The sequence below is a fragment of the Ixodes scapularis genome, unplaced genomic scaffold (genome assembly GCF_016920785.2).
Source record: "Ixodes scapularis isolate PalLabHiFi unplaced genomic scaffold, ASM1692078v2 PGA_scaffold2__306_contigs__length_199485367, whole genome shotgun sequence".
NCBI classification, from domain to species: domain Eukaryota; kingdom Metazoa; phylum Arthropoda; class Arachnida; order Ixodida; family Ixodidae; genus Ixodes; species Ixodes scapularis.
The window spans coordinates 154,847,423-154,872,694 of NW_024609857.1; the positions used below are offsets into that span (position 1 = coordinate 154,847,423).

Genomic DNA, 25,272 nt, shown 5'->3' on the forward strand with positions numbered 1-25,272 from the left:
TCTGCTTGTTGTCGGAGTAACTTGAACATTCCCAACATTCCAGTTTGCTGGAAGTTTCTTTAGAGCTGCGATGTACGCGGTAACTGACTTTTGGGGCTGTTGTTCTCACCCTTCGAACTTGAAATGACTGAACAGTTCCGCCGGCCGAAGATCAAAATTTGCTCGAAGCAAAGTCACGATCTCCTCGAAAGTAAACTAACTTGGAAATTCGGGAGCCACCAATGCCTCGACCGTTTCAAATGTGGATGAACCTCTGAGAGTAAGCAGAACGGCCCGCTTCTTGGTGCCTTACTTGATACCGTTGGTCTCAAAGTAGTAGATCAGCCTCTCCGTCCACGATGAACAGCCCCCTCCCGAGAACGCTCCCTTGGTGGCGTTAGTCGCCACCTCCTAAAGCAGCAGGTTCGTTTCCATCGCTCGTCGCCAATTGGTAAATGCAACTTTTATTACAAGCTTTACGGTTTGGGCGGTGCCTCCATCATGGTTCTCGGCGAAGGAACAAGTGCCCGAGCTCCGGCTTGCGCGCGATTGTGATTGTTTCCAGGATCGCGGTATCGGGTGCACAGTTTACCTGCTGGCGGAGGCGGCAGATGAGACTGCTGCGTTGCGTTGACTCTTGTAGGACTTTAGCGTGTTTGCCGTTTGGGAATGGTCGGGGTTCTACTAACTATGATGTCATGGGCGAGCCCTGTCTTCAAGATAATATAATATAGGCATTTTCACCCACCGTCGCATAGGCCCTGCCATCTTGAAATAACATGACGCGTCCGACATGTGGTGGCTTCAAATCGTCTCTTCGCGTGCCCTCCAGGCTTTGGCAAATCAATTGTATTCTTGTTTTTTGTCGCACTTCACTGTGATGTTTCCCTTGTTTTGTAAATTGAAGTCCAATTGTTATCTTACTCTCTACCTACATCACATGCCATTCTTAAAAGCGCAACTCCTGCACTTGGATTTATTACTATCGGATACGTCTGTGGATAAGCTAGAGTAGGCACTGGAGCATATTGAGTATGGACAGGACTCTAATGGGGAATTTCCTTTGCAAATTCAAAGAGGTATTGAAACATTTCTTTGATAGTATATTCTCCAAAGTGCAAACGCGTGCTCGCATCTGCGGCACTAAGGTGCTAGCATGGAGTGTTTTTGGATCGCTCCAAGTCCACCAAGGTAATCCCACATAAGACTGTGTGAGGGTTTAGAGCTCACTTACTTATGACAGCGCAGGTTTGCTCAGTGATAGTTGTGGAACATTTGCAATGAGATTCACGAGGGAAATATCATCACGCATTTAAGATTTTAAAGGTGACGAATGTAGTCAACGTAAAAAGGCACTATGTGTGTTTCTTGGAAGCATCGTGCCCTGACTTTCTAACAAATCTAGAACAGTTGCCGTTGATAATATGGGCGAATTGCTTTTACAGCATAAACAGTTGCTTGTAGCCTTGATGGGCTTGTTTATATTTTAAAAGAAACTATACATTGTAATCCGCGCCCCTGTTTGTAGTCACTCAATGTGCTTCATTGCTTTCCCTAAGGTTTTTACTTCAATTATTTTTAAACACAAAGGGTGGGTGAGAAACGTATCACAGACAGTTTGTGAGTGTCGAAAAGAATTAGATTACATTTAAAATTGAGGAGTAGATGACTTAACAAGAGACGTAATTAATACCAGAATTTAAAGGAAAGGGGTGTAAATGCTTTTAGGCTAAGTGGCACATGCTACTGCCCAATACAAGGGGTACAGCCAATACCATTCATCCACTCATTCGTCATGTGATAGAATACATACTCTCACTGGAAATGTTCTGGTCGTCTTTAAAATGCCTCGCAAAAAGAAAGGTCGTCTTCCTAGCAAGAGAACAGCGTTTGGCTAGGGGCAGAAAAGCAAGGTAGGCTCGTTTTGCTATGACCAAGGGTTAAGTGAGCAGACAAGGTTCGTCCTAATATGCCCTTTATAAATGAAACGTCGAAATGCTCTTGCATTCCGATGTAGTATGCAGCAAAGCACGACAAAGCAGCCCCATTTTTCCGGCAGCTGCCAGAATAGCGATTTCATGAGGTAAGACACAGTTTGCGCATTCCGCGTATTTTAGGTGAGCGCCTTGATGGGCGCAGGGAAAGATAAAGACAGGGATCACCTATATTTGTTTTCTTGTTGAAAATGGTGCAATATAAAAACAAATGCCCCAATTATACATATCTCTTCTTAGAGTTGTTTTTTTTTATTATTATTTATGCGCATTATGGCTACACAGTGTAGTAGTTATCAGTTATTAAAATCGAAAGTGCATTCTTGTTTTCCTCGAATGCATAGTCCGATCGAATCCGCCCAAAATATATTAGTTTGGTTAATCAGATGTTAGCTTCGCGCCCTTCCAGTAGGGTTGTAAATATTTGTCAAACACTTTCAACAGAACACACCGCCATGCACTAAACAGCGGATTGATGAGGCTGTTCTTCTGACCCCAATTAATTGCTCGACGCTTTTCTTTCCCGCAGCCAAAGACCTATTCGACGAGTGCAGTATGACGCAAGAGTGCACCGGCAGCAACCCTTACTTGAAGTGTGTCAACCGTTTGTGCGTCTGTATTTCACCCAATATGATCCAGCATGACAACGAATGTGGCCCAGGTTAGCGGATTTAAAGTTAATAATCACAACACATCTGGCGTGATCACCTTTGTTGTACTCTTTCCGGGACACGCTAACTCTTCACAAATAACACCTGGCCCATTACCTCAAATATTTTATTAACGAACCTTCGTATCGCATTCGCTTCTAGTACTTCTCTCAGTCCACTACAAAATTCCAAATGTATTCCACTAGAAAGTGAAATATGCACTATTCGATTCAAAACTACATTCGGACATCCCTCGATATAGCATTTAAGGTCCGTTCACATACTCGCATTTGACAACGACCGATTGAAAGAAGAACGGTTTTTAAAGCATCTTGTAACAATTCACGACCGGCTGCATTGAACAGCCAGCCGTAAGCCGTTGCAAGTGGATTAACACCTGGTCCTGTCTCAGTCGGTCCTAGCCAAATGCAAGCGTGTGAACGGACTCCAAAACGAGTCTACAAAAAAAAGGAAAATTGGGAAGGAAAATGAAAGCGAATCGAGCTCACGCGCCAGCATTACTCTAGGACCGCATAAAAAGTGGTACCAATATAACGATGACTGACAGATTCTGATACTACAGATATTTGTTATTCGATATAGGGCTATGCTTGACTTAGCCGAACTTTAATTTAGGTTTTGCTTTCACGGTATTCTATAGACTACGTCTGTTTCCAAATAATGAGCTGTGTTTTTGTTTTCTAACAAATCTCTTTTTAGACATGAAATGTCACTGATTGTCGCCTATTGGTCTAAGATCTACGAGCTTACAATATACGCTTTTTTTTGCTAAATTCACGAGTGATTTACGCATTTTCACTGACATTACGCTAAAGTGGGGCCTTTAATGATCAATAGAAACTTGTACAGAAGCGTTCAACTATGGGGCGTTAAGTACTAAAAACATTGAAGTATTTTTATTTTACTGATTTTATATTTCTGAGATCGCAAGATTCAAATTCTGCTCATATTTTGAATTTTATTTTTCGAAAGTGTGTATGTCATTACTAAGATTCGCAGTACTATTTCAATATGGAATGCTACACCAAAAGACAGAAATTATTTTGGGTTTATACAGAACACTGTTCCATAATTATAATGCATAATCCTACTTTAAAAAGTTGGGCCCTCTCACGTTCAAAGGATTCTATGAAAGGGTTGTTTGTTTGTTTGTTTGTTTTTTTTTTTTTACTGTCTGAAATAAATAACAACATTTAACAGTATTATTTTCTGTTTCTTATGAAATTTATATTTTATATTTCTTGCTTTTTCAATTTGTAAAATGTAATTCGATATGTTGAGCAATTCTATACATTCAAGTTCGGATTATTTGCACACCTATCAAAAGACCCTGCATTAACTTTTTTTTTCTAAACACGCAGGTGGCTTATTGCTGCGAGCAGAGGAAGTATCCAGCAAACGGCAAAGCTTTCAATACGGTTATACTTGAAACATGTTGTTTTTTGTGTGTTTTTTCAGGCACCGAAAGCAAACAAACCTCATCAATAGACCCCTTTCAAAAGTGTGACAACTCTGTGCGCCTCGGGCAACAGTGTGCGCGCTCTCCATGGTGAAGGAATGTTTTTTTTCTTCGGCCCGCTGGCTCTGCGTGAAAACGTGGCAGGGCAAATGAAGTAACGCGGCTGTTTCCCGCCGCCGGCTGGGAAAATAACCTTGCTAGCTAGCTTGCTAGGTATGAAACCTGAAAAGAAAGATGGTTAGATCATGAGAAATCATGACAGATATGACAAATCATGATGTGCCTGCAAGTCCCCACTAAACTTGCATAAAAAGATGCCCTCAAGGGGAACCCAATGCGGTGCTGTCCCAATTCTGCATGGAAGCATAAAGTAACATGGTGTTAGTGGATGCCCCAATAACATAAAAGAAGATTTTAAAAAAACGCGCCTGCAAGGTAAAGTTTTTTTTTTCGTGTGTTTATTGTTAAAGTGTAGAAAACGTTCGCAGGATATACGGGAATTCGACTGCTTGTTTAGCCTCGCCAATGGTATCTGTCTACCGAGCAACATTAAATAAATGTGCGGTGAAATAACAACGTAATGTATGAAGCAACTGCATGCAAAATAGTGAGGCCGGCCGAAAGGCAACGGGTCCGGCGGGTAAAACCGACGCTCGTTTATCCGCGTGAAACGTATACCAGGCTAACAGAAATAGTGAAGACAACGCAAAGCAGTATAATGCAGAACCAATATATTATCCTCATTAAGCAAATGAATGCGAATTCGTGAGGTTAGCCAAACGGTCGCGGCAGCGGACGGTCCGATAGGCGTATATAAGTACTCCCTTCCGTCCGAATGTGTCAGTGTATTCATATTCCGTGCAGACCGGGGCACAGCACTGTGTTGGCATCTTCACTGATACTCTGGAGCGCGTAAACTGTCCTTAAAACAACACATGAAGCGCCTAAAGCTCGGTTGGCGTACAGCAAGGTTGCGACCTGCTTTCCTTCACCATGTCACGCACCTGCTGACCGCCTCGCTGTTGCCATGGTTACTATGCCGAGAGACACTGTTGCCGGGTTTTCTGCAAGGGGTCTATAGTGACAGATGGGCCAGTTGGTACGTGATTTTTTTTGACAAAATGCCCTGCAAGACAGGGACAGAGTAACGGAGACAACACGAAGATCTTCCTGTTGTCTCCCTTACTCTGTCCTTGACTTGCGGCGCATTTTATCAAAAAAAAAACCTTCTGCTTATTGTGGATCCTTTTTTTTCAGACCTAATTTTACATTGAACATTGTCATCCACTAAGATCCTTTCATTGTTCGCGGGATTTATGCTTTCGGTCTATATTGCCCTTCAGCTCTTGTTATTCTTTTGTTTTATGACTACTAGAATATTGTTCTTTCCTTTTGGAACGCGCAGGCTCGAGCTAGGCTTGTACCTAGACGGGGGGGGGGGGCGTGCGAGTGTTAAAACACCTCTGCGGTTACCCTTAACTTCCACAAGTCCTCCAGTCTCCTTTCGGCGGCTTCTAGAGATGGTATGTGAGGGCCGCTGGAAGTCACCTTCAAATTTGTAGCAGGGCTGTCCGTCCGCTTGCCTCGCCATGTTTCGTCGGGTTGCTGCAGTTATCCTGCTGTTTTAGAAAAACCAAACGCTTCAGCGAGCAGCACGGGGGCTTTAAGGGTGTGAGTGGTTGTCCCGTGAATGGGTTGGGTGGAGACCCTTGCAATCTAGGACGACCTATGCCGCCATTTCCTGATGGGTCTCGAGCCCGACACGATCGTGGATGCAGTGGCGTAAACCCACCGTCCGTAATGAACACGGACATGGGGCCATGGCTGACTCAGGCATCAGCCCCATATGTCGCCGTATAACCGGGTCTCCGAGACAACGTTTCGCTTGTGTTTTACGCCCACATCTAGTATAGACGTGGTTTGGGCGTTTTGAGCTAGTATTGCATCTTTTGGTCAAGCACCTTTTTCCGCACCTTGGACTCCCACTCCGTCGCCGTGGACACTTTTACGGGATCAGTAAGGCGGGTATCTTTGCCATCCGCCTTTCAGTCCGGTGACGTATTGCCAAATACCCATCAATAGGGGTCCTCATGTCGAAATTGTCCGTGGAATTTAATTGTGGTATTCACCTCCACGACCGCAGAGGGAGATCAGACTAGGTCACCCTCCAAGGCTTCCTTTGCTACTGCGTCCAGCGCCTGGCAGACAACCTCCACTTGTCTGTAGGCTTCGCATGGGTTCGGAAATCGCGTGGGGACAAGACCACTGTATTTGTAAATTTTAGCCCTTGTACCACGTACCACCATGTCGTTGCACAATTTCCGCGATAAAATAAACCTACTGGATCTGCAGAGGCTGTGTCGGCTGGCCCTTCAGATGACTGCTTGCCGCAGGTGGCTTCGGGGTACTTTCAAGTGGTCTTTTGCGTTTGTCAGTATGATTCCTGAATACTTTTGTGTCCTGAGCCACGGCTACACTGACTCTACCTTATACAATGTGACGACTTGTGTGTCTTTCTGAATTTCAAGGACCGCCGCTGCTGACTTGACGTTAAATCTCAAGTCAAGCACCAAAGATTCTTTGGCGCATATATGTCCAAAAGTATCTGCCTGTCGTTCACTCATTCTACCATCCCTACCACATCGTCCATTAAGGTCAATCTCGGCAGTACCCAGTTTATTCTAGGTTGGCAAACGAAACATTGAGCCCCATCGAATGATCTTCTTCTCTTGACAACTGGCCATTCTCTCTGGCAACATACTAAGCTCCACCATCTCTCTTCCGCACTCTACACTTCCTGCCTACGTCTATTTCATAATTGTATACACATAATGTTTTCACCGTAGGCTTCAGAGACAGCGTGTAGATCTGATGTCCCAAAAATTTGAAACTCTGCACTCTTAAAGATCGGGAGTGTTTAGGAGCTCTTTCTACTCAGACGTAGCCACTTTGAAAACATGAAATGCTTTTTAATGCTACCTCCCATCGCAAAATCTTGTCCTTCAGTCCGTCCATCCGTCCGTGCATTTTCCGCTAAATATAGGGGAAAACGTGGCGTCACGTGATGTCACGTCACCTATACACCTAGGAAACATTTACGGCACGTGACCTATACGTCAACTAAGTTTTTTCACTAAATTCAGCGTAAAAATTTACGTCTTCTAGCCAAAACAATACTTCAGTTTCCCCGCTAAATTTAGCGGGAAATTGACATCAGGTGACCCATTAAATTCAGCGAAAAAATACACGTCTTGTGACTTAGACACTGATCCAGTTTCCTCGCTCGATTGAGCGGGGGAAATCGACAAGTCGTCACCTGGCATCACGTGACCTATACACTCACTCAGTTTCCCGCTAAATATAGCGGAAAAATATATGTTACGTGACACTCCAATACCCTCACCCCACCCGTCTCCTCTCCGACTTCTCATTTTCACTCCCCACCTCTTCCTTCTTCTAGCAACACCTCGTAGATAACCCTAGGGGATGGTGCTCCCAGGGCGTTTCATAGCATTTCATGCATTAGAGAACATTAAACGTAAAGGTCCCGGTCGATTTTTTTTTATTCGCACGAGAAAGAGCGAATACCACGACAGGTTGACTCTATACAAGCTTATAGCAGCGCAGTAATTTGAGTTCAATCACTAGTTAAGTGGAATATCGGCAGTGAACCTCATTATTATTTTAAGTGTCGCCTATGTTTTCGCCATAACAGAGGTCCGAGACTGGCATCACGTGAATAAATATATTTGCCTTGTTCTTTGCAGGATCATCTCGTAGTATGTTGGGATGGCTGACGTGGATTATCCCTCTAACTGTGGCCTTGGCTGGCGTCTTGTCATCTTCGGTGTGGTTTATCTCAAAGCGGTACGAAAGTTCGCCCAAACAAAAAGTCACTTAATCGTACAACGTCGCATTGTATAAAGTATTTTACCCACCAGCCAATTATAGCATGAAATATAAGAGCGCCAGGCTAATGATGAATCTAAAGGCACCGAATGCATTGTGGCCACCATATATGGCTACAAAACGGTTTTCAGTTTATTAAAATAACGTAAAAACGCATACTAAAAAGTAGCTTTGCTAACGTATTTCAAGTTTCCTTGGGATTCTATGGCAGGCTAATGTAGTCACAATATCTAATATAATAGTAAATGAAATATTAAATATTGCCGCGAGCTTCTCATTATTTTTGCACCAATATAAATGTTAAAAGGATTATAATTTTACATGGCGTACTCATTTTAATTTTATGATAAAAAGTGGACGACAACGTTTTCCGAAGTTTTTGTTTTAAAATGTGTTCTTAAAAATGAAGCATTTTGTGGTACAAACTACTCATTTTTAAAAACTCACTCAGAAACAAACAATTAAATTTCTTGACAGCTTTACTTTAATACTTAGCATGCAATGTAAAACAATTAGACTCCTTATGTTAGAAAAGAAAAATTAAAAACCTATAGCAATATTTTCTACTGGTGTACGAATATTCCAGTTTTGAATTCGAATAAAGCGATAATTACCCGAATAATTCGAATCGGCTTTCGCATTCCTACTAATCGAGGTCCCTAATAATTTGTTACGTAATACTATCTGCACTGCAAGTAAATATTCTGGTTTATCCAGGAACGCTGTTTATACGATGAAAAAGTCCTCACGGGCCTGTGTTAGATCAAACTCAAGCCTGCAATCAAAAGCCTTGAATAACTAATCATTTTGACACAAAGCAGTATGATTTCCTGAATTCTCCGAACGAAGCAGTCATGCTCTCAGCTTCCGGGATGAAGTCGACAAAAATAAGTAGACTACGCACTTCGCCATTTTGAATTCAAATTTCTTAGGTCCCGCAGCCAGCTGTATGCACTACTAACCTATTCTTGATTTTTACGACTATAATATAACAAAAACATTATCAAATACAAATAAGAGTTATAGCTAAACCGTCATCTTCTGCTAATCCCTCCCTCACCTTTGAGTCAACCGAGCTACCAAGAACAGGTGAGTCTAAACGTCACCCGATTTAGACATTTCAAACACATCCGTCCAAAAAACAAATTGGGTTTGTGTATGTTTATACAGTCTAGAACTTGGTCTGCCGCAACGGCCGACGAGTCTCCCATCGGTAGGATGAGAAATTCAGCCAGTGCAGTACAACTGCTAGCCTGGGGTCTTTAACGTGCACCACGCAGTAGCGATGCACGACCGCACGCCGGTACAATGCTTACCCAGATCGAAACGGGCAGGGGTGGGGATTAAACCGGGTAGGGGTAGGGACTGAACCCAGGATCATGGGTTCTGCAGCGCGAGCTTTCGCTCCACGTGCTCCGAGCTGGTGTGCGCTAGCACTCTCGGCCACCGATCCCACTTTGTATCCGTCCAATATCATAGCACTCTGCGCACCAACACGTTGACGGATGGACACATTCATCAGCTGTGCCTTAAGTTTGACGTTTAGGAATGGTCATTAGCACCGTCCATATCCCGGCCGGGATGCCCTTTATTTGATGGAGTCTTATTGCGGAGAAGGCGCCTTTTACCTTCAGTTAGACGCAAAACTATAAACAGGTGGTCGGAATGATCCTTAATCTTCCGCTTGGGCGAGACAGATGTGCTTTTTTAGTTTGGCACACCAAATACCCAAATCTGCTTTTTCATACCGTTTTTGTTTGTGCTAGCTTCCCATTGTTCTCTTTGCCCCACAGGAAAATAAACAGGTGGCGCTGTGCTTCCCAAACTTCGCTGCCCTGTAACCCATGAAAAATACCAAATATCGTTTCGCATCCTCTCCCCCACCAGCTTCTCGCAATGCCACAAGCTTTCCGGGTAAAGTGCATAAAATTAATAAACACAATTGCCCTTTTCTTTTTACACTCAACATAAATAGAGTGGACCACCTGAACATACAATCATCTTAAAACAAGCATGCCGGTCAGCAGAAATGACTGTTTTTAATTATTAAAATTAGCTTATTTGCTACAGCAGTTTTTGAAACCGAGGGTGAAGTTTGGACACATTAACTCTGAGTTTCGGTTTCATTTATAGCTGCGACCTGTACTTTGCGTTTGTTGAGGGAAACCGCAGGGAAGCCAAACTTCTACAATTTATTTCTCGATAGAGAGAGAGAGAAAAAAAACTGTTCATTTTGCCCGTTATTGGATGGAGGGTGCCTTTAGTTGAGAGCCAAAACGCTGTCTGCCACCTTCCTCGCCCTGCCGATCAGTTTCTTCTGGTTGGCGGTCGAGAGTCTGAGCAGAACGGCTTCCTAAGTTTCTAGGGAGGGTTCGGGACGGAGGGTGCTAGTTGTGGTTTGACCTGGCAGAGCCAGGTTGCATGTATTAAGTCCGCGTATTGGTTGCAGTGTGGGCATATGGGTTTATACTTTGAGGGGGAGAATTTATGGAGTACCGCGAAGTTGCGAAAGGTGCCCGTTTGCAACTGTCTCCAAGCTACCGACTCTCCGCGATTTAGTAAATTGTGAGTGGGGGGGGGGGGGGGGGGGGGGGGGGGGGGGGTGCATGCGTACCTTTGTTTGCAATGATATTGTCATGAATGACAGATAATGATGCAGGAGAAAACGGAATTAACTAAAGATTTACACGGGGCGAACGTGTGCCAGAAACGAAACACTACACACGTCGAGAAAACAGCAGCGAGCGTCGACGGCGGCAGCAGCAAGCGACGGAGCGTCGGCCTAACAACTGGTTATCGCGAGAAATATTCAGTGTATGAATCGGCATTACGGAGCTCGGTTCCTTATCTACTATGCTCGTCATCTCGAATATTCGAGCTAGGATGTTGGAGGAAGAGCTAGGGCGAGGCTGACTACACAAGATCATTCTGGCCTCCTTATCGTTTAGGCTCGGGGTAGGGTGTACTCAAATCTTCTAGATGAGCAGAGAAGCGGATCTTCTCGGTCATGCACGCAGCATTACTCCTCCCTTTAAAAGCCCATCGCCCCGATGCAACACAAAAAATAATGACAAATAAAAAAAGTCTTCTGGAAAACAAAACATCCTCAGTGCTACCGAGCGCAGAACGCCTTGAGTCTAACGACGTGAACCAACTCGGGTTGTGATCGGCGTCATGATGATGTTTCCATTCCGTCGGGCACCATTTTGTAGTTGAGCTCCCCGAGACCACGAAGTACGTTGTACAGTGCGAAGTACCGTTTCAACAGTTTTTCGCTGAGGCCGTGGCGACGAATGGGTTTCCAGAGCCACACCCTATCTCAGGTCTAAAAGGAAACGTCCCGACGACGAAGGTTGTAGCGGCCAGCGTCGACACGCTGCTGGTTTTGGATCCGCAGTCGGGCGAGCTGGCCGACTTCTTCGGCCCGTTCAGCAACCACCTGGGCCTCGTCACTCCAATCGCCAGCTGTCTCGTGGGGCATCATTGCGTCCATCATGGTTGTTATTTTCCGACCATATACCAGCTGGAAAGGTGTAACTCCAGTCGTCTCTTGAACTGCAGTGTTGTAGGCAAACGTAACGTAGGGTAAGACCTCGTCCCGCGTCTTCTTTAGCCCTTCCGTCAGCCTGTTCGTCTGCGGACGCTACGCCGTTGTTCGATGATGGCTGGTGTGGCTGAGCCGGAGGAACTCCTCGGTTAACTGTGCCAAAAACGACGACCCTCCGTCTGCAATCAGCACTTCGGGGGGCACCATCCCTGAGGATGATGGTCTCTACGAAGAGCTTGTCTATTCCCACAGTGGCTCCCGAAGGGAGCGCATTTGTCTCGGTGTGCCTTGCGAGGTAGTCGTTAGCGACGATGGTCCACCGGCTTTCTTGCGTCGATGGTGGGAACGGTAAAAGCAAATTTATTTCGATCTGTTGAAATGGCGTAGTGGGGCAAAACTAGAAGACAATGCCTGCTTTCCTTTCCCACCCCTGCGTTACCACCAGTAGTGTCAAAGTTCAACAACAAAAATTGTGTAATTAGTTATGCACATCAACCGCATTTTACATAAAGATTTTTAAGCTTATGCTAATATATATATCTAACTATTAATATATCAATTCAAGAAATATTGCATCTTGATACGTCCACACGGTTATTGACAGTACTAACATCTCAGTCCTTTAATCAATCTATTCAGTAATATATATGCCCAATTTTGTGGGCCATTGTAGTGAGTGAACTTTTTCGGAGACACCGTACTGGCTAACCACTTGTTTTTTTTTTTGTTTTTTTTTTTATAGCAACTTAGAATTTTCACATCAGCATTTCACAAATTTCCTGTTTATTCAAAAACCTGTGGACCATATGTTTAAACGAGATATTTCCCCCAAGCATGTGAGTCTCCAAATGCGAAACGAGATATGCAAAATCGCAGTGTGAAACCTGTGGTTACCACCTCTCTTTGGTGCACAAGTGTATGGTGAAAAATGCACCCAATGAAGCTGGCTAACCAACTAGATTCAACAGGCCATGCATAGTTTCAAAAATGACCAAACTTGAGAGCACAGCAGCCATTTTACAAAAGTAAAATTGAATAGTATCTTGCCGAGAGTAGCAATAAGTTATCTTTATTTTCTCAATCACACCGTGATTGAAGCAGTGTCTGATTAATTGGTTTCTCTATTGATGGGATGAATTAACTTGCGGTGCAATGTAGTCATGAGCAGCATCACAGCAATGTAAGAAAAAATGTCGGCAAGCTTGATCATGCTTACAAAGACTACGAAAGCTCAGAATGTGTTGGGCTCACTAAGACGCATGTAGTGGTGGTCATGGACACTAGATAATGGTCATGTGACCATCTGACTATGAGTGTTTCGGTATTTGTAGCTTAGTCAAGTGACCACACATTCATAACGGTTATGTGATCCCGCGAACAATGTGGTTGCGCTATTCCCAGCATAGTAACAAGCTGGACGGCACCGCCCTAACAATAGTGCACAAAATAAGTGCAAAAGACGAACACAGAAAGGAGGAGACAGGAAAGAGCGCTACTTACAACTATGGTGCCTGGAACGCGTCTCCGACTGGTATGTTTACTGCGGCCAAAAAAGTGGTCCCTCGATTTCCGCCTGATGACGTCATAGAAGTGTCATGCTGTCGCCGGTCGCGACCCTGGCGGCGTTCCAACAGTTGTGGTAGAAATGGCAGACGCCTGTTCTGCTGCAGGTCGCTCCCCACTGTGACAGATCACGGAAGCTAGAGCAGCCGAAAGCTGAAACGCCTGGGACGCCGTGATGACAGCGACACTCGCGTTCGCTCGGGCTTTTCGCCAGCATTTCGATACGGCCAACCGCCAGGATCGCGACAGTCAACAGCATGACACTCCGGCTTATTTGACGTCATTTTTTACCACTTCGGGACCACTTTTGATGTATGGGCGGGATAGGACGCTATATATACCAGTCGGAGACGCGTTCCAGGCACCATATTACAACTGTCGTTTTATGAGACGGTAGAGGAAAAAAAAAAAGATAAAACTGAGACTTAGGTTAGGATTAAGATTTTAATGGCGCAGCGGCAACGGTGGCCATAATGCGCCAAACAAAATGTGTTTTAAAGATCGAATGAAACAGATGGTAGGCTAGAGAGACTTTTTATAACTGGTGAAGATATCCAGTTTTGGTAATAAAATCAAAAACTCGTCCGAGTGGTACTAAGGCAATGTCTCCAAGTAAAAACATAGGATGAAAGGGAAGATGGTTTCTAAAGAGTTCAGGAAAACATGATACGCGCAGTTGATGACAAAACCTACGTTCTGATAGAATGTGTAAAACTGTAAGTAATTCACCACAATGGGCACAAACTGCAACATCTTCGCCACTTAGAAGGTATGTATGTGTCAAACGTGAATGGCCAATTCTCAAGCGGCAAAGCAGAACCTCAAGGTGGCGGTTCTTGTGGGATGAACTTTCCCAGATGCCTATCATGGGTTTTATCACGTGGAGCTTATTATTGGTTTCAGTGTCCCATTCTAGCTGCCAAGTCTTTAAAAGAGATTTTTTTAGAAGTGGTTTAAAGTCCTGGTAGGGCAGGCCAAAAGATACTATTGAGTGTGTGGCAGATGCAGCCAGGCGATCTGCATTCTCATTTCCTGCGATTCCTACGTGACTCGGTACCCAGCAAAATTTGATAGTGCATCCAAGGCGAAGAGCTCTGTTTACTTTAATACGAACATGTTGTTTAAGTATATTCTTTGTAGAAACTCTGGAAGAAATAGCAGATAAGACACTTTGCGAATCAACAAAAATGACTGCGTTCAATACATTGTAGTCCAGAATATGCTCAATGGCTAATAAAATACCATAGAGCTCTGCGGTGAAGATGCTTGCCATTGAGTCAAGCTGCACAGCTCTTCCAAAGTTACTAGAATCAGCTGCACAACCAACGTGACTTAAAGATTTCGACCCGTCGGTATAGTACTCGTTGCAACCTCTAGATATCCTTTCCTGTAAAGATATAAACTCTTTCTGAAGAAACTGTGGAGCAACGGTCTTCTTACTGTATTTGGTGAGAGACCAGTCACAACATACGGGTAGCTCGTTCCAAGGGGCAATTCTCTCTATAGATTTTAGCAAGTTAACACCACTTGTGGAAGGGACAGGGAGGTTGAGAGAGTTACATATACTTTGAACTCGAAAGCCTAGGGGGCGCACAATTGTTGGCTTGTTTTCAAACAAGTTACAGAACTGAGGGGTGTGTAAAATACTATAAGCAGGATTTTTGGGATCCGAGAGGACTTTGTAATAATAACACAGGCTCAAGTACTGTCGCCGTTTTCCAAGAGACATTTGATGTGTGTCCACATACAAGCTTAATACGGGTGATGTTCGAAATGCCCCAGTGGCAAGCCGGAGCCCAAGGTGATGAACCGGATCCAACATCCTTAGTGTGGAAGGTCGTGCTGAACCATAAACGATCGCTCCATAATCCAGGCGTGACCGAACTAAAGCATTGTACAACCGTAGGAGGCATCGCCTGTCAGACCCCCAAGATACATGTGACAGCACCTTAAGGATGTTTGAGGATTGCAAGCACTTCTGCTTTATTTCCTTTAAATGAGACTTAAATGTAAGCTTTTTATCAAAGATCATGCCTAAAAATTTATGTTCGTGCTTCACCGATATTTCTGTGTTATTCAATTGTAAGAATGGATCCAAAGATAGACCTCGTCGTAGGGAGAAGGGCACGCACACTGGTTTTTTTTTTAGGAAAATTTAAAACCATTTTCATTTGCCCACTTGCTCATCCTATTTATCGTGAGCTGCAATTGCCGTTCACAACTAGGGAAGTTGCAAGACGAAAAAGATATTTGCACATCGTCCACGTAAAGAGAGTAAGAAACGGATGACGGTATAACTTGAGCTAGACTGTTTATCTTAACTGCAAATAAAGTGGCACTTAAAACTCCGCCCTGGGGGACATCATTTTCTTGTAAGAAGACACTGGATAAAGTTGAGCCTAATCGAACTTGAAATGTACGTTCACTTAAATAGTTCTGTTAGCAACGGAGCATGCGGCCACGCACTCCTCAGTTGTACAGATCTCGAAGGATACCATACCTCCATGTAGTGTCGTATGCCTTCTCTAAATCAAAAAATACGGACACACAATGCTGCTGGTGAACAAAGGCCTCGCGTATGACGGTCTCAAGTCGGACCAGATGGTCTATAGTCGACAGTCCAGCCCGAAAGCCACACTGGTTAGTATCGAAAAAGTTTTTCTCCTCCAAATAAAACATAAGGCGGCGATTTATAAGCCTTTCATAAGTTTTCCCCAAGCCGCTTGTAAGTGCTATGGGGCGGTAGCTTGTAGCTAGAGAGGGATCTTTTTCAGGCTTCAACAAAGGTATAACGTGGGCACATCTCCAAGTATGTGGAAAAGCAGCAGCTTCCCAAAGGTAATTGAAAAAGGATAGCAGGTGGTACCAGGATTCATGAGAGAGGTGTTTGAGCATCTCGTAGTGAACTCTGTCTGGCCCAGGTGCAGTCTGCTTTTTTAAGCTGAGAGCAACCTCGAGTTCACACATTGTGAATGGTTTGTTGTATGCAACAGAGTTAAAGCCTGACATAGTGAATTTCTGTTTTTCAGCGGTGGACCGGAACTTTGCAAACTCCGTACTGTAATTGGAAGAGCTACAAACACGCTGAAAATGTTCTGCGAGGAAGTCTGCTTGCCCTGTTAAAGATGCTGAGATCGAAGGAAAAAGTGGAATCCTGAAAGCATGGTACTGCCCGCGAACTTTTTTGAGACGATCCCATACTTCTTTAGCCGCGACAAAACTATTTAAGGATGAAACATACTTTGTCCAAGAAGCCCACTTTGCCCGTTTTCGCGTCCATCGAGCTTGTGCTCTTTTTTTCCTAAACTCTATCAAATTAGGGAAAGTTGGATAGCGACGAAAAGTTCCCCACGCCTTGTTCTGGCTTTTCCGAGTGGAAGTACATTCCTCATTCCACCAGGGCTTCCACCTCCGGGGAAGATTTCCTGAAGTCTGTGGAATTGAAGCGGAAGCAGCATTTATAATGCATTCTGTAACGTAAAGCGTCGCATCCTCGGGAGTCATATGAAGAAACAAGGAGGGATCAAGTGCTGCTTCTAAACCAAAAATAGACTAGTCGGCCTTTTCCAACTTCCATCGAGGGAGTCGAGTTGGTATCGATGAAACTGGTAAAACGCTCTCTAAAATTATGGGTAGATGGTCGCTCCCAAAAGGGTTGTCTAAAACGTTCCATGAAAAGCATGGAAGTAGAGATGGTGATGATAGTGATAGGTTGATTGATGTAAAAGTGTTGTGGGCAGCACTAAAAAATGTAGGTTTTTTCTTATTCAGTAAGCAGATTCCAGTTGATAATAAAAGTCGTTCAACAACTCCACCTCGGGAGTCCTGACGAGAGCTTCCCCACAAAGGATGGTGGGCGTTAAAATCACCAAGGATTAAAAAAAGTTTGGGGAGTTGGTTGATGAGTGCTTGGAGTTCGTGAAGATGAAGCGGAACATTAGGTGGCAAGTAGAGTGACACCAGAGTGATGAGGCGGTCAAGGAGGATGCGACCTGCAACTGCCTCAAGTGAAGTTTGTAACTGAACTTTGGCACATGCCACTCCACTCTGAACCACCACTGCTGCACCACCCGAAGGGCTTGAGGAATGGCGGTCCTTTCTAAAAACTTGATGATGACGCAAAACCTTTGTGTGCGAGTCAGTTAGATAAGTCTCCTGTAGGCAAATAGCAACAGGGCGGAGCTCATCAAAAAATAAATTGATGTCATCTATGTTACGTAGAAGGCCGCGACAGTTCCACTGCATAATCCCCATATTTTTAACCATTTGAAACACAATAAATATAACATAAAAATTATATTAAAAAGCTATGTTCCTTAGGGTTTAAAATCTATTTTCACACGCGGTGCACTTTGTTTTTTAGGGGGGTTCTGCTTCCGATTAGAGTCACCGGAGGCAGAAGGGGTGGACTCTGATCTTGAGAGGAGGGCCTCCTCATCATGTCTCGACCCACCCTCGTCCATGGGCTCGTCTGCAGCTGCCGGCAGCTGGACCCTGGAGGTCGACTGCCTTGGCACCTCCCCAGGCTTCCTCTGGGGAGCAGAGGTGTGGGGAGGTAGGCCCCGGCCCCGAGAGGTCGAAGCGGCCGGTTGAGCAGGAGACGTCGTCCCCTGTTCTGGGGTGGATGCTGGCAAGGCAGCATTCACCTTGCGGTTCGGGGGCGGTGCCCCTGGCACCGCTCCCGGGGATTTGGAGGGGGACCGTCATGGGAGATGCAGGTCGTCCGGAGACGTCGGCGTTCCCATCGAAACCACTGGCCGCGCTGGACCCCTGCGCACGGCCTCGGCATAAGAGCCTTTTGAGACAAAGGCAAAACGCTTCTTTGCCTCCACGTAGCTGATGTTTTCAGTAACTTTTAGTTTAAGGACTTCTTTCTCATCTTTCCACATAAGACATGATCGGGAGTATGCCGGGTGGTTGCCACTGCAGTTTGCACAATGAGGCTCATTATCGCACGCATCTGTGGCGTGCTCCTTGCTGGAGCACTTTGCACAGGTGTTCCTTCCTCGACAGTTCCTCGAACCATGCCCGAACCGCTGGCACTTAAAGCACCGCTGAGGGTTCGGCACATAGGGTTGGACTCGGCACTGGAGGTATCCTGCCTTTATGGTCTCTGGTAGTGTGGTGGAATCGAATGTCAAGATAATATGTCTTGTTTTTCGTTCGACACCATCTCGGCGGAGGGTGATGTGGCGTGCACCTACAACCCCTTGGCTGGCGAGGCCCTCAACAAGATCTTCCTCAGATGTTTCGAGCAAGTCGTTCTCAGAGATGACTCCCTGAATGGTGTTCAGCTTGCGGCGTGGTGTCACACTAACCTTGTAATCTGAAACAGAGTTCAAGGCGAGAAGAGCGTCACTTTGTTGTTTTGTGTTTATCTCGACCAGAAGGTCGCCCGACGCCATCTTTTTGGCATTGAAGTTCGTACCAACAACACCTTCAAGGACTTTAGAAACAAGGAAGGGAGAAAGCTTGGCAAGCGGCTTTTCCGCCTCAGAATGGAGGACAAGAAACTTCGGAAATTTAAAAAGCTCAGGGGACTTTGCGGGATGGTAAAGGACTTCGGTGCGGGCCCTCTTCAGGGCCCGATCAGGTTTTTGGTTTTGTTTGGAACCCATAATAAATGGGGAGGCGTTCGGCGTCTGTAGCGCACCACCCACCACGGAGCCCAACATGGGGATAGGTAATGCGCCATAGCAATAAAGGTTTTGCTGACGACATTACGCTATCAGTGCTACCAAGACACTATAACATAGTGTGGGTCTAGACAAGGGGTCTATCGCCACCCAAAGTTAGCCCTTGCCGCCAAAGATGGTGAATATGAAAGAAAGAAGAACAGAGAAAAGAGAAAGATAAGAGGGGATAGTAGAAGATGTGGCGACTGACTGAATCATCCTGGTCGGGCCAAGCTGGGACACCCGTCTACAGGAAGCCGGGGTCAAAGTGGTGTGTTCCCTCGCCCGGGGGGCCCCGAAGGGTCCAAACCTACCCCGGGCTCAGCTCAACCACCAGGATGCCCTTTTGCCTGGACACGGGCTCGCCACGCACAGCCAGACGTGGGTGGGTCTTAGCCACTTTTTACTCAGGGTCTGTGGTGTCGCCAAAGTGGCTGGGGTCCGTGATGACGCTGCTCACCAAGTACCTAGCACCTAAGGTGCAGGCGCCCCCTGCGGAGCTCGGGGTCCGTGGAGACGGCACTCTTCAAACACCTGCTTTCACAGGTGCCCCCTGCGGGGGATAAAACTGAGACGAAAATCACAGAAAGAAAGAAGAAAGCAAAAATTAGAGTAGATGAAAAAAGTCATATTACATAAACAAACTGAGCACAAAAAGATAATGAAAATAATAAGGAAAAGTCTTCAGTGATAACCTGGTGAAAAATAAAAAAAAATGAAAATAAAATTAACATTATGGCGGAGGAGATGCGTCTTTTGCGTTAATTTTCTGTACTATGTTTAACCAACTAGGGCCTCTAGGCCATTAAATTATTTTGGATCAATAGTGACTAGACGTCATGGATCATGGCTCGCCATTTGCAGCTGTCAGTGTGACATGTCAGTCGGTCCAGAGTGTTAGTCACTCGCTTTTGCCATGAAACTTGACTAACAAAACTCTTTGTTGAAACCTGACATTCCCTTTTCACGGGAAAAAATAATTCGTCCGATTTTATCCGAATGCTTCACAGATTATACGCTCACTCGCCAGAATAAATGAAGAACCTGTATTGTGAACTTCCTCGACACATTCCCTCCCAGACAGGTAACAGTTGCAAATGTGTCTTCATTACTTCACAAACTGACCTTTCCAGTAACATGTGTACAACAAAAAAATTCGCTCTCAAATAAGTTGTTTTTTATGATTGTTTTGCTATCAAGCAGAGCTAATGTGGTGAAGGTGCCGATTCACAAGAAGTACTAATAAGGTGTTGAATTGTAGATATTTTTGCCAACAATTAAGTTAAAACACTAATTTTTTTTTAAATCCACCAGTAGCACACAAACCCTTTATATCAAGTGAGTAATTCTCGTAGTTTTCCAAGACAGCGCTCTGTTACAAAACCCTCACACACTCCTCATTAGTGATAATTGTATGCCTGCAACTATCTAACCCTAAGAATTAGACTTACCCTCCTGTGACAGTGAATTCTTACGCTCATTGGATTTTTTCACCTTCTGCTTCTCTTCTCTTCGAAATAGGCCTCATGTCTATTTTTTTTCATTACTTAAAGTAAACACTGTAGCGAATCATACAGCCTCACACATTGCACTCCAGCTCTGCCATTTTCTTGACCAGGTTAAGTACTTTCTTGTTCACTTCTGATTTGGGCTGCTTGGCTCTGGCGCCACAACCAGAGTTCATGCTCAGGAAACCTCTGGAATAAACATCAGTGCCATAAAGAAACCTTTCATCCAAGTTGGTAACCTAAAACGATTGTCAATTTAGTCATATGTGCCACATATGTATACATGATCGAAGGGAGAGAAAACAAAGTCAAATTATGAGTCGATACAATATCAAGAGGGGCGAAACTCTGGCTCGCGAGCCGCGTGCAGCTTTTCGTGCCCCCTAGAGCAGCTCTCTAACCCGAGAACCCTCAATTAAGTACAGGTGGGACTAAAAATTAAGCTTGTATACGGAAACATGACAGTGAGAAGAGGGTGCTGTGGTGTCCTCGGTGGGCCCGGCAGGTCGGGAATGTGTGACCGAACGCTGCGGTGGCCAATACTAGATTGTCTTTATTGTTGAGTGAAGATGACGAGGACGAAGAAAGGAAACTTAGCAGAAAAGACGAGGAAGTACTGATAAAATATTCAGTCAGGATACAGCAGGTGCAAATAAAAATATGCAAATTCGATGGGGTTTTTTCGTTGTCGGTGGGCACTTTTGAATGGCATGTAATGGTCTGAAGAGCCAAATCAGTTGGAATGGTAAGCTCTATTTTTAAATTTGCTTGTTTCTTTCCACTCCACAAGCCAGGTTGAGGCAGAATTAGCTTTGTGCGCAATTTTATTCCTAAAACTGATTTCTGAGCTGCCTGAGCTTTTTTATTACAACGCAGTCCAGCTACCTAATGAAACACCAAGACCACTGGTCTACACGCACACGCAATTTAAATGATTTGATTGACTGCTAGAGCAGATAAAAAGGGTTTTTTCTACCATGTCTCGAGCTCGTAAGTGCAGTTCCTCGCGGCAAAACGCATGCACTCTGTCTGTGGCCTCTTTTCGGGTGCAATTTAAATAACAAAGTGCAGCATTGGTGCAGGATGTAAGGGCTATTGTTCATTTGAACTGGCGGCAGAAATTCGGACAACTTTCCCATCAGTGAGATATGTGCGCTTCTATTTAACAAATGAGAAAGGTAATGTAAGGTACCAATTGCGGCTGCATGTCTTTAATGGCAGTAAATGTGCAAGGTATTTGCTTTATTTCAATAGAAAGAGTAAGCCATGAAATGATATAGATAAAAAGTATGAAGTCTTGAATAGGATAGATAACTGGGCAAGTTGGTAAAAGTTAATGTTGAAGAAACAGCGTAACTAGGACAAGGTCAAAACGACGAAGAGAACACGAGACAAGCGCAGACTGACAACTGGTTTGTTATTAGAACATATAAAAGAAAGAAAAGAAAACATGCAAAAAAAAGTTTCTACATTCAAGTTTACGAGATCGCCTGAGATAAAGAAGTAGGGGACATATTCTGCGAGGCACCCAGCAAGCACGCGAACATTTGACTTCATGTTTTCTTTTCTTTTTTTTCTTGTGTTCTAATAACAAACCAGTTGTTAGTCAGCGCTCGTCTTGCGTTCCCTTCGTCTGTTTTTTGTTGTCCCAGTCACGCTGCTTTTGTTTGTTTTTTTCAATATGAAGTCTTACTGGCCATCCACATATATCTACCAAACGCACAAAACAGAAAATCACCTCTGAAAGAACTCACGGTCGATGCCAGGCCCTCAGCGTAGCAGATGTTAAAGCAATAGTGACTCGCGAAGAATGCAGCACACGCCGTTGGAATGTCTGGTAACTTCTCAACCATGAGGCTGCCATCGATGCTCAGCGCTTATTCGTAGACAGTCCACCAGATCATCCCCTAAACAGATATTAAAAAATGAGAAAATAGTAAAACTTCACATCATAAGTACTGTTCCTGGCAAGGCATTGGAATAATGGGGCTCGGTTGCACCTCCACCGTCGTGGACATTTCAAATAATTCTAAAAATATAGGGGGAAGGGAAGGGGCCGAGCTTCGGTCCCTCCCCCTTACTCTTGGTCTCCCCTCAACATTCCAAACACTTCCGACATTTCTTGTTGCCGATATGATGAGAGATCACTGGCTCCATTTGCCTTGCCTCCACTCTGAGTGAGCTCTCTTGAGTGTAGGTCATAGTCAGAATTCTATTGCAGGAAGGAAGAAAACGGGGCGTGGAAAGCACCTAGCTAAATGTTCCCTGGTTAGTGAAAGGGAGACACTTGTCACCAAAAGTAAACAGGAAGGTTGAAGACCCTCTCCCCTCCCGTTGCATATCACCATCGCATTTGCTTGGATACTCACTGTATTGTTACATCTAGCATATACTTGTATTGGATAGAAGGAAACCAAACGATTTGTCACTTATAGCAATTTCGCAAATGCGTGTTGTCGCTATGAACTATATGTAGTTATTGTCGATTTCATGAATTGTGTGACAGACATGTGAAACACTTCAAATGATTGGTTTTTGATTTAAGCTTTGAAACGTGCTTTATATTTAGATCTCTGTATTTTTCGATTTCTATTGTTTTCGAATTTGACATACAGTTTTTTGGCTTTTATATGGAAAAATAGATTTTGGTTTTATCGTTGAATATTTTAAAGGTGAAAGTTTAGTGGGTTTTCTTGGTGAATATGCATTGACTAGTTCCGTTTTTCAATCAGGTCGGTCCAAAATGTAGTACATTAGAGATATATTTCAATTATATACCCGCGGCAAAACTTGCAGACATGACAAACATAACCTTGGTTAACACTATCGTAGGGACGACGACGAATTCTAAATTGCGAAATTCGCAAGCATAATTATTGGCACTTTTCTGCTCTTCACGTTTATAGGATTATCAAAACTTCTTCCCTCTAACAAGAGAAAAACTTGAGAGGGAGTTAAATCAGCTCCCCTTCCCACAAAAAAAAAACTGGTAAAATCAAGCGGTTTCACAAACAACAAAAAACTACAAATCTGGTCTTTAGAAGACGACTGCCAAATTGACGCATACGGACTGAATCACAATAACAACCCAGATTTCAACCACGACAAACCAAAGTACTCCTTAGAGAGTGTTGTCCTGCACACTCTCCGCCAAAAGAACACTTCACAGTTACATAGATAAGATGGTCCACTACTCGGTCAAATGCGATGAAATATCCCCCCTCCTCTTGGCTTGCCATAGTGGCCTGAAATACTGAGCTTTCTCGGGTAAAACCAAATTTGCAAAAATGAATTTGCCGCTTTTACTGGTACACGGAAGATCGGTGGCCGAGCTGTCTAGCGCACGCCAGCTCGGAGCACGTGGAGCGAAAGCTCGCGCTGTAAAACCCAAGTATCCTGGGTTCGATCCCCACCACTGCCTGTTTTGTTCTGGATGAGCATCGTACCGGCGTGCGGTCGTGTATCACTGCTGCGTGGTGCACGTTAAAGACCCCAGGCTAGCGGTTGTGCAGCACTGCCTAAATTGCTCATCTACAGCTGGGAGACAAGTTGCTCGTTGAGGCAGACTACGTTCGAGGCTGTATAAACATACACACAACCCAATTTTGTTTTTCGGACCGTACAAGGGGCTTCGCCGCCTCGGGGAGCTTAACTACGAAGTGGTGCCCGACGCAATGCAAACATCATCACGACGGGGAGCTCAACTACGAAGTGGTCCGCGACGCAATGGAAACATCATCACGACGGGGAACTCAACCACGAAGTGGTGCCCGACGCAATGCAAACATCATCACAACACCGACCACGACCCGAGGTGGTTCACGTCGTTCGCCTCAAGCCGTTCTGCGCTCGGTAGCACTGAAGACTTTTTTATTTTCAAGAGGACTCTCTTAGCTTACCATTATTTTGTTTTGTTTTGTGTTTTTGATGATGCTACGCGCATCATCAAAGAGATACGCTTCTTCGTTCATCTAGAAGTTTCGCGTACACTCTTACCCCGAGCGTAAAAAGATAAGGAGGTTAAAAAGACTTTTCCCAGCTAGTCTTGCCCTAGCTCGTTCCCGAGCATTCTAGGTGGAATATTCGAGATGACGAGCACAGTAGATAAAGAGCCGACCGCTGTATTCCCAATTCATTCACTGATTCTCTCTCGCAATAGCCAGCTGTTACGCCGACGTACCGTCGCTTGCTGCTGCCGCCGTCGACGCTCGCTGCTGCTTTCTCGACGTCTGTTCTTTTTGTTTAATTTTTGGCACAAGTTTGCCCCCATTAAATTTGTAGTTCATTCCGTTCTTTACTTTATCTTTCTATGTCATTCGTGACAATATGGCTAGAATAATATATCTAGTGTGTTCATCAACACCCCAAAAGTGGTGCTGTAGGAACCTTGTGGTTAGCCCTGAGGCAGTATGATTTTTACTCCGTTAAGAGTAAGGAAATTTTTAGAGTGCATAGCAGAACCTCAGCTCAAGTGAGACATTATGCCATGACAGTCTGCATTATCGTCTTTACTCGCAGGTATAGGCTTTTTTTAAAATTGTTTTGTGGGTTGTTTTTTTGAAGACGGGTATGTTCTGGAGAGATCGATACTCATCTTCTCGGGGCACTCCTTCAACGCACGTCAAGCTCTTAAACCAGGGGACGAAGCACGTCGTGACTTGCACTTAATGTAGAGTGGCGACGTTTTTATATGTTCTGCGATAGAACTGGTCAAAATTTAATTTGAAAATAAATTAATGCTTTATCAAAATCATTTGCGGTACTTTGCTCTACAGGATGCGTCACTAATGACATTACGACAATCCGGGTCATTTACTTGTGTGCCCTCAGCATCTGTGTGGCCTCTACCACCGACTTCATAAGATCAGAAGGCTGTGTCGCCATGTTTTATTTCACATCGGTACTTTGAAAAGATACCTCAAATAAAAATATTGTAGCCCAAATGAGTAATTAGGTTTCGGCAGTGA

At 44.5% G+C, this 25,272-nt stretch overlaps 1 protein-coding gene across 1 annotated transcript in view; it reads left to right on the forward strand.

Moving 5' to 3' along the window:
- The window catches only part of LOC8030403, a 38,585-nt gene extending 30,574 nt beyond the window's left edge, over nt 1-8,011 (forward strand). The window contains exons 3-4 of the mRNA XM_040211501.1: nt 2,503-2,634; nt 7,871-8,011. Of these exons, the coding sequence (XP_040067435.1) occupies nt 2,503-2,634; nt 7,871-8,004 (266 nt within the window). The 3' untranslated portion in view covers nt 8,005-8,011. The remainder of the gene's footprint in view (nt 1-2,502; nt 2,635-7,870) is intronic.
- The last annotated feature ends 17,261 nt before the right edge of the window (nt 8,012-25,272 follow it).